This window comes from Nelumbo lutea, chromosome 6 (genome assembly GCF_056320005.1).
Source record: "Nelumbo lutea isolate HS-2025 chromosome 6, American lotus-T2T, whole genome shotgun sequence".
Taxonomy (NCBI): Eukaryota; Viridiplantae; Streptophyta; class Magnoliopsida; order Proteales; family Nelumbonaceae; genus Nelumbo; species Nelumbo lutea.
In genome coordinates, this window is record NC_142689.1 from 28,262,709 (window position 1) to 28,272,336 (window position 9,628).

At 36.5% G+C, this 9,628-nt stretch overlaps 1 protein-coding gene across 2 annotated transcripts; it reads right to left on the minus strand.

Moving 5' to 3' along the window:
• Positions 1-3,427: 3,427 nt before the first annotated feature.
• On the minus strand, positions 3,428-6,533 carry LOC148848207 (putative glycerol-3-phosphate transporter 1). 2 transcript variants are annotated; one of them, XM_088951161.1, is made up of 4 exons: positions 6,372-6,533; positions 5,737-5,843; positions 4,424-5,513; positions 3,428-4,283 (listed from the first exon to the last, which is right to left on the minus strand). In XM_088951161.1, exons 3-4 carry the CDS (start codon positions 5,424-5,426, stop codon positions 3,718-3,720), a joined length of 1,569 nt encoding a protein of 522 aa, XP_088807287.1. In that variant the 5' UTR covers positions 5,427-5,513; positions 5,737-5,843; positions 6,372-6,533; the 3' UTR covers positions 3,428-3,717. The 2 variants fall into 2 exon arrangements, with proteins under 2 accessions (XP_088807287.1, XP_088807288.1); XM_088951162.1 differs by lacking the exon at positions 5,737-5,843 and having other exon boundaries at positions 6,372-6,525.
• Positions 6,534-9,628: the final 3,095 nt, after the last annotated feature.

Sequence of the window (9,628 nt, forward strand, 5' to 3'; positions counted from 1 at the left end):
AAATGCGAAACTTAACGTTTTTCGTTTTCGTGGGCATTCTTTTACTGTTTGGCGCATGTAGTGCCTAATGCTAATGGTGTTTAGTGGCATTGAACTGTTGAGAAACGTTTAAAGCAGATTTTGTCCTGATTTTCAATACAAAATTGTGTGAAACGTTTATCAAATAAATGCCATTGATGCCATACATTCTCTAGAACATTTGTATTAAGCGCTTTAAAAGAAACCAACTTCCAAGCATGTCAAGGCCAGACGGCAAGGGCAAAGTGCAATTAGCATAAAGCTTACTATATGCTAACTCATAACATCACAGATACTCCTGCTTTAGCTAAGCTGTCAGAAAGGGAATTAGCCGATCCAGGGATCCACCTGAACAAGCAGTTCAGGCTGCCTCCCATGGATTTGAGTTCCTAACCAAAGCTCTAAATCTCCAAGTAGGATCTTCCTCTGAAGTAAGCCAAGAGATGACAGCTTGACAGTCGCCTTCTATTTTGTATTACTCAAACCGTGTTGTGCAATCAGCTTGAGACCTTGAATTGCAGCAAAACATGACTTCTAAAACCTACACCCCCTGGCCCCTGAGAAGCTCAAAACGATTAATTCCTTACTACCCCACCCACTGTTTTATGACAGCTATAAGCTTTATATTCAGGGTCAATTTGGTTCGCAGTTGGAATTGAAATTGGACTGGTCTATTCCCCCCAATGCGGAATCAGAATCAGCTGGAATGGGTTTATTCCCAAGGGAGGAGGGAATGCCCTTTCCCTCGAATGGGGGAAGGCCATTCCACCAGGAATGGGAATTGGATTTCAATTCCACCCAACGAAAACAGTTGGATTTTGATTCCAAACCCCTCTTCAGGCAAACCATGCGGACTCTCAGTTCATTATATGGTAAGAATCGTTTTGACATCACGTACGATTATTTTATGTGGGATCCCCCAAATGGTTATTCTTTGTCATATCAATATGCAATATGTGGTAGTTTATAGGGCCTAGGTTGCAAATATAGGTCATAAAGTACTCATCATACCAAACATGGTTTCTGAGAATACACACCAGAAATTATGATCTTCTCCAGGGATCAGAATTGCCACCAAACCCATAAAATGACTGATTCTTCAGAAAACAATTTTGGCAAATGGATTCCTCTGATTGAATTGCAATTAGCATGTATTATAACGTTACGATCCTCATGAGGAATTTGGTCAATGGTGTTCTTTCATTCATTGTATCCGAAGTTCCGAACCCAACTCTGAGGTAGGAATTCCCAAACCAGTTAGCTAGTTAGAAATCTGCATGAGAAGTACCTAATGAGCTGATGGGGTACATTAATATAGGGTGTTCTCAGACACAGTCAGATTGAATATAAGATCAGAAACCTTAATTGGTCACCGTTTTACTGCTTTAACTGATGATTTAATCATTCAATTCAAATTCATTAACAATTGGAACTGGAAAGCCCTCTAGGTCAGCAGTTAACTTGTTCAAAATTCAACCCGTTCTATCTGTTCAAAGATTGATTGTGATAACACTGTTGAAGTGTTGAGAAAATAATCTCTTGTAGATAACAATTGACAAGATGGTGATACCTTGAGTTTTTCAAAATTTCCCTATAATGGAATAATGTGATGTGTGCACACAAATTATGAAAACAAAGAAAACAAAATTCGTTTGGTAATGAAAATAGTAATTATATTTTTTGAAATGTTCTCTAGTGAGGCCTACAGGCAAAGAGGAGAAAATCTTGGCTCTCTCCAGTTTGGCACTTCAGTCCACACAGAGACAGTCAGTCAGCCATGCCTCCATCAATACTGTTGCATAGTCCTCCTCATGGACTAACGCGTTACACAGGGAAAGCCCTGCGGACAACACAGGCACAGCCAAATTCTTTGGGACAAAGACAATCCTAGTTGAAAATTGCAGCAAGCTGAGAGACGCTTGAAAAAGCAAATCATCAAACACAAAACACAAACAGTAGGGTATTTAACCTACTCTCAACCACAACAGCAGGGGAGAGTGGAACCTCCAATGGTTCCAACTCGGGATTCGGCGTGAGGGAGGCCCTGAATGTCATCACTCATCAACCATTGATAAAACTGCCAAAATGATGAGCCTGCTTGATGTCATCAAAGTTGAGATATATTTCTTAAAATGCTGGATAAAGGAATCCTTTTTTGTTTCTTTGATGATAAACAAAAGAATCCAATATAAGAAATCTGTCTACATTGGCGTGTTAATGTGCTCTCTGCTCTGGCCTAATGGCGTGAATATCACAAATCTGTAGTCTTATTTTTATTTGGTTTATAATATAAAATTCTTTGTTTTGAATACGAATCTTGCGTTTAAATGCAGATCAAAGGTGTAAATATACAAGAATCAAGTGCAAAGATAAAACATTTGTATTAATAAATAATGATGCAATGATGGGTTTGTTTGTTAATTCAACTGGGTGATTAACTAATGCCATAAAATACTGATAAAATCCCAAACCATTCGAGTTAGGGGACGGTACTCTAATGGGTATTCGCTCATGTCTGCGTAATCAAGCAACTGAGAATATATTAATGCAGTTCTTACGTGGATCAAGCGACAGCCACTGATAGTTAGATTCAGCACAGAAAAGAAAAAGGAACGATGTTAAGGCATCCACGAAATGCTGACACTCGCCCCTCACGCCTCAGAGCCAAAGCAAAGAAAGTAGCAAACAAGGAAAAGTAGGACCACTTAATGCTACTTTATAGCAAGTTTAACCGAGTTTTGACTCCGCATCTCAGAGAGAAGAGCATTTAGTTGGAGGACTCTGTTGTGCTTGTGCAAACAAAAGAGGCATTTATCATTTTATTGTGAAAATTTTTAAAAGAAATGGAAATGGTACAAGCAATAAGACTATCTTCCGAGCTTGATCCCCATATATATTCACAAATGCTGGAATCAGATATCACAGATTCCAGTTTGACTTTGGAGAATCTGATACTGAGATGAGATCACGTGAACGGCTTGTCCACTTAAAATGGATTCCAACCAAGACTGGTCTGTCTTTCCAAGGTTTGAGCTGATGCTGAATTTGGCGTCACTCCCTTTTAACTAAAATCGCTTCCATTGAAAGGAAAGTAGGACACAACCCAACAGGCCAACATCACTTTTTCCCTTCTGTGTTTGTGCGTCGGAAAAGTAGAACCAAGCTTTAATAAAGGAGTTCTTCAGCACTGTGGTCTAAGCACTGTAGTTGAAATCAATCAATACTATTGCACCAAGCTGGAAATGCCCAGCAAAAAATAAACACACTCCCTTCCTCAGACCTCTTTTTCCAATCTTGTAATTAGTCTTTTATGTACAGTTCTAGCATAGAAATGTAAACCGTTTGACGCTGAGTTTGAGCTAGTAACTTCAAATATATTGCCAACGGAAGAAATGTAAGCCAATAAAAGGGAAGAGAAAAGGCTCTAAAATTTTAGGCCATCCTTGTAATCTTACCAAAAAGAAACTCTGTACAAAAACGGAGAGAAAACCAAAACAAACAAACTTCCTTCCCATCTTCAACCTTAAAATAATGAAGAAGGAATGATAACTTCCCTATCTTTTAAATTCAAAGGAGAGGAACTGCTCCATTTCACTCCACCCCTTCATCTCATCATCCGGGGCTCTGAAACAGAGCTACACATTCTTGTAAATCACACCACAAGCGATAGCAAATACCCTCTTCGCTCCCCGAAATAAGTTACACTTCGACTGCTATTGCCGGTGCTCTTGATGGGGGAATCCCTTGAGACTTTGAAGTCTCAATCTTTGATTTTACCTCGTCCACGACTAGCCGAGTGAGAAGCAGTCCTGCCACAAGAGCTGCTGCCATCAGCATTGTGAACACTGCACTCCAGCTCTTAGCAGAAATGTAGCCTGTCAACAATGGCCCAATTGCAGCTCCCACAGAGCCTGTGCCATCTATAATGGCTGTTACTGTTGCCAGTGCCCGAGAGTTCCCGTTCAGTGAGCTGTGAGTGCCCAAATCTGCTGATACTGCTGTTGTTATAAGGGCATATGGCCCATTTACAAACATGCCGGCAATAAACATGAGGATGACGTTCACATACAAGGAGACATGCCCATAGCTCCGGTAGAAGAAGAGAGCTGGAATTGCACAGTACATGAAGCTTGCAGCTGTTATGGCTCTGGCATCAAGACGGTCTGAAATGTGTCCTGCCAGAATCCCCCCAATCACACCTCCTACATCAAACATTGTAGACAGGTTCCCTGCTGTCTCATCAGACAAATACTTGCCATCGATTGCTGCAAGATGAAAAGAAAACGCAGTCAAGAACAGAACACTTTTGCTTTATCAAAAGATCAGATGCCTATATAAATCATGACTCTAGACCAGGAGACAGAGTAGGAAGGCAGAAGAAGTCGACAGAACTTGAGGTCGGTACCTGTGCGGCTGATGTAGAACGGGAGCCAATAGAGGAATGTATAAGCCACCAATTTGGAGAAGAACAGGCAAAGAGCAAAAGGGGCAACTCCAGGAATCTTCCATGCCTCAATGAACCCCACAGCTTTCTCTTTTACAACCTCTGTTCCTGAACCCAACAGAGGTTCTGTTATTCCCTCGCCACCCTTCTTGGGAGACTGCAGTTCATCTTCTTCGCTCTTGGCACCTACAGACTCTGGATTTACAGGCAACAACAGAAAAACCACCAACCCCACAGAAGCAATAAGAAGACCAGGAACGGCAAAGGACCAACCCCATCCATACTTCAGCAAAGCTGAAGCAATCAGTGATCCTGATATGTTCCCAACAGATGTATGTGCATTCCAAATACCCATAATCAGTCCTCGCTTTTTCTTCCCAAACCAGTTTCCCACCACTGCAACGACTGAAGGCCATCCAGTCGACTGGAAAAGACCCGCAATCATCTGAACCATCAAAAAGTAGTAGAAGTTATGGATGCTAAACCAGTACCCAAACCCAAAGAGAGAAGTGAAGAGACCAGTCCCGAGCATTCCCACTGTCAAAAAGATCCTCAAATCCAATCGATCGCCTAAATGTCCAGCAAAGTACATTCCCAAGGAGTAAACTGAGAGGAAAGCCAGGTCGAGATCTCCTAGCATTGCTGCTCCATCTGCTCCATTGAAAGGGGCCCAGCCATTCTTGAGAGCAGTGGAGACTTGCTTATTCTCTGCAAGGAAGTGGTCTCTCGGCCATGATGGTAAGGTCAGCCCCGCCCTTGACGCCCCGGGGTCGAGGGCGCTTTTGACGATGCTGGCGGTCTTCCGGGCAGCATGGTAGCTCGCATACGCTAGAAATGTCACGATTAGAACAATGGCTTGGTAGGTTCTGAAGGAGATATCAGAATTCCTTGTGTACTTGACGAGTCGAATTGCAGGAGGTTTCTGATAATTTGTTTCAGGTGTTGAATCCCCTGGCGAACCCATGTTAGATGTTTGAAATATGTATCTGAAGAAATGAAGAAGTAGTAGAAGAGACGACTTTCCCTCCCCTTATAGAGCTAAGCGTGCCATCTGAAACCAGAAAATAACAGAATAAGAACATTTCAGATCAGATTTCAACAAATAAACAAGAATATTTTCACTCTCAATACAGAACGGAAAAGTTAGTAAAGGTAAAAATTTGTCTCCTAATGTTCTGGTTATTTACCATAAGCAAATAGAACTATAGAACGAACGAAGATTATTAGAATTCCGTAATTTGAAGAAAAGGGTATATAGATTTATCAACTAGTACCTCAGTTCTGTTAAAAAATCGAGGCGTCAACAAATCTCTATCAGATTGCTCCAAGCTCGAATGCGGAGTAGCTTGTAAGCACAGAATAACTTAACAGGTTCAATTATCTGCGCGATTAGAAGTTCAATCAATTAGAACATAGGAGAAGTCAAGTAAACATCGAAAAAATTTTCTGCTTTGGGGCGAAAAAAAATTCCGAGAGATATTAACTTAGAAGTTTGAACTATGAAAGAACAGAAGAAAAGGGACATGTTTCCCTCTTATATGGAACACTTGACAGAATATATGCTCTGCAAATTTGGAAGTCTGGACAGGTCTAAGATTTCTAGAAACACTAAAATGAAAAAGCTCAGAGATAGCAAATTGAATAAATTCGAAAATCGAACAAATAAGAACCAAAAACTAGAAAAGAAAATCTGAGTCAAACCCATAAAAATCGAAGCCCCTAAAGTGATATTTGGAAAAGCACCTATCAACAAAAATGGATTGTAACGATCATCCTGGCACTCAAGATGAATGAAGCAATATAGATGGAAGGATGGATTTACAGGAGAAATCAGTTTGAAGGATGAAAGAAAGACTTTTCGACATTTTAGCAAGGAAGCAAGCAAACCCAGGAAGCCAGAACATCGTACCTTGCTTAATTCAGCTCAGAAGATGGGTATGGCTAGATTCTCTCTCACAAACACAGTTGCTCTCTTCTTTCACTGGTTTTCAGCTGATTAACGACCAAGTCCTTCGGCAGCAATGCTAGGAGGATTTAAGAGAAACGCCCATAAAAATTTGGGAAAATGACCAATCAACCCAGATCAGAATTTTATAGCCCCAAAGACAGGGGGAATGCATAAATTTTTCTAGTATAATTACTGAAATGACCTTCGTTCTCCTTCCAAACTACGGAAGGCAGACAGTGTTGGCTACTTGTCGCCATGTTATGACTTTGACCATTATAGCCTCTGCCCTCTGTTAGAGAGGTTGAATACTTCTTTGAACCAAGAATCCGGAAACCAGATCCCAATATTCGTTCGCCCCACAGGACGCGCCCCACAGCACATCCCAACCGTAAATTGGGAGCATCTCCCCATTCCCCAATGCACGCAGAGGCATACGAGGGGCACTGATGTGTTTAGTAACTAGGGACATTTCTTGAAAAGCACCTTCTTCAAAGTCTGTAATTTCATTAGTTTTAGGGCCTGTTCTTAATTCAAAGTCTGTAATTTCATTGTTTGTCTATGTAATTCAATAAAAAATAATATTAAAAATTAGTATAATGATTAATAATTAAAAATAAACAATTATTGCTAATTAATATAATAGTTAATAATTCATTAACAACTAATAATTATTAATTATTTATAATTATAATAAGTCACTATTAACTTTTTGTAATTCATTAATAATTAATTATTACTACTAATTAATAATAATTACTAATTTTTATCATTAATCATTAATAATTCATTATCGCTAATTAATCATTAATAATAATAATTATTATTACTAAGTAATACTTAATAATTAATATTATTACTAATTATGATTAATTGATATTCAATTTAATATTAATTATTAATTCATTGTAAATTAACTATTCGTGCCACTGCTAATGATTAATTAATTATTCTAATTATTATTATTATTTGTTAATATTTATTAATTTACTACTATTAATGACTAATATTATTAATTATTGATTAAAATGATTCATATTCAGAAATGTTATTATTAATTAATTTCAATTATTGTTAATTTATGCATTATTGATTATTAATGTTATTAATAACTATATAATACTATATAATATTATTACTGATTATTAATTGCTAATAATATTAATTAATTCCTAATTAATAATTAATGAATTGATATTATTATTATTATTATGTGTTATTATTAATTAATAATTAATATCATTTAATATGAATCAATTATTCATTAATTAATTAATAGTATTATTCTTAAGTAGTTATTATTAATTACATATCATGAATATTCTTATTAATGATTATTATTATATTATTAATTCCTAATAATTATGATTAATTATTAATTACTTAATAATTAATATTATTAATTATTAATTAATATCATTGAAAATTGTTAATGGCAAGGCGGTGGGTCCAATGGGTTCCTTCACATAAATAACGTTAAAAGGGTAAAATTGTTCGACAGTCAAGCGAATATATTCACTAACTGTTTGGGTCGTACCTAAACGATCACTTTTTCGTTGAAGTGGTACAACTGGTATTCAAAAACACCGAACAGGCCCTTAGTTTAGATCATATGAAAGTAATCTTCGATAAAAATAACTTTTTGATGTTTCTGATTCATAAGGTGTTTTCAACTTTATTGTTGTACATTTTACACATTTTAAAAGGCTGTCAACACGAGGTGGAAAAAAAAGGAAATTGGATTGAGTACTCATGAGATTGAAGGGTGAGTAGGAAAAACTGAAAAACCGAACTAAACTAAAAATCTAGGTAATTGAATCAGTCAGTTTTGTTTTGGTTTGGTATTTTTAAAAAACCAAAGGTATTGGTTTAGTTTCGGAAATTGGCGGTTAATCGAATCAATCATTATACATATATTTTTATATATTTTATGTATATTATATATTTTATGTTTCCTATATACCATAAATTAATAAATATTCATTATATATAAATATATAGTATATTATATATTATTTAAAATATAATATTTTATATATATTTATAGTTTTTTATTATATATTTGTATATATTTATAATATATTATAAATAAAAAAATAAAAAAAAATGACGAATTGAACCGATCAACTGATTAACTGATTGGCTTCGATTATCGATTTTCCATAGATCGTTAATACTGATTCGGTTTAAAAAATAGGCCCATGGTTTAGTTAACCAAACCATGAGCACCCCTAGAGACTGTGCTCACATAGTTCTTACAACCTTTTACATTCGTGCATTGGGAATATCTTTGTACTTGTATACTTTTTTCATGGAGAGATATTCCCAATGCAAGGTTGCAAGGCACTATGTGAATGGTTAGAGCATAGACTTGTGAGGATCAAATCCGATTTCAAAACATAGGTTCGGTCTCTATCACTAAAGATGAGATTCAGTCCTCACATTGTCCTTGCAACTCTTATAGTCGTACATTTGGAAGATCTCCATACTCATATTTTTCATTCATGGGGAGATGTTCCCAATGCAGGGTTGCAAATGTTGTGAGGACTGAATCTTGATTCCTGTCAACAAGGTTTAGACCTTAAGTTACTTGAGGCATATTCCTTTAACCTTTAGGCTCGTTAGGGGTGGATTAGAGCTGGGCCAAGACAAATACATGGCTGTTTGAGCTTAGCTTGCCAAACAATGTTAAGCTTGAGCTTAGCTTGAGTCGAGCTCAAGCTAGAAACTTGATCTCGAATTCGGCTTGGCTCAAAAGCTCGCAAGTTTGAGCTTGGCTCATCGAAACAATGTTAAGCTGAAGCTCAACTTTAAGCCAAGCTTCCTATAAAAAGTAAAAAAATATACATATAAAAATTATTTTTTACATACAAAAATTATTTATTATAATACATATAAAAATAAAAATTTATATATAATATTTTTATTATACATATAAAAAATAAAAAATATACATATAAAATTATTCTTATTTTATATAAAAAATAAGAATTGTAAAAATTATTCATTATATGTATGTGTGTATGTACTAGGCTCGATTAGGCTTGTAAGCCTTATGAGTCAAGCTTCATTGGGCTTGAACTTGGCTCAAAGCTTGGTTTAAATCGAGTCAAATCAAATTATTCACGAGTTGAGCTCGAATAACTCATAAAAAGCTTGATTTGTTTCCACCCCTACGCTCATATTCTTTAAGATGTGGGTCTTGGTAATTTTCCATGCCA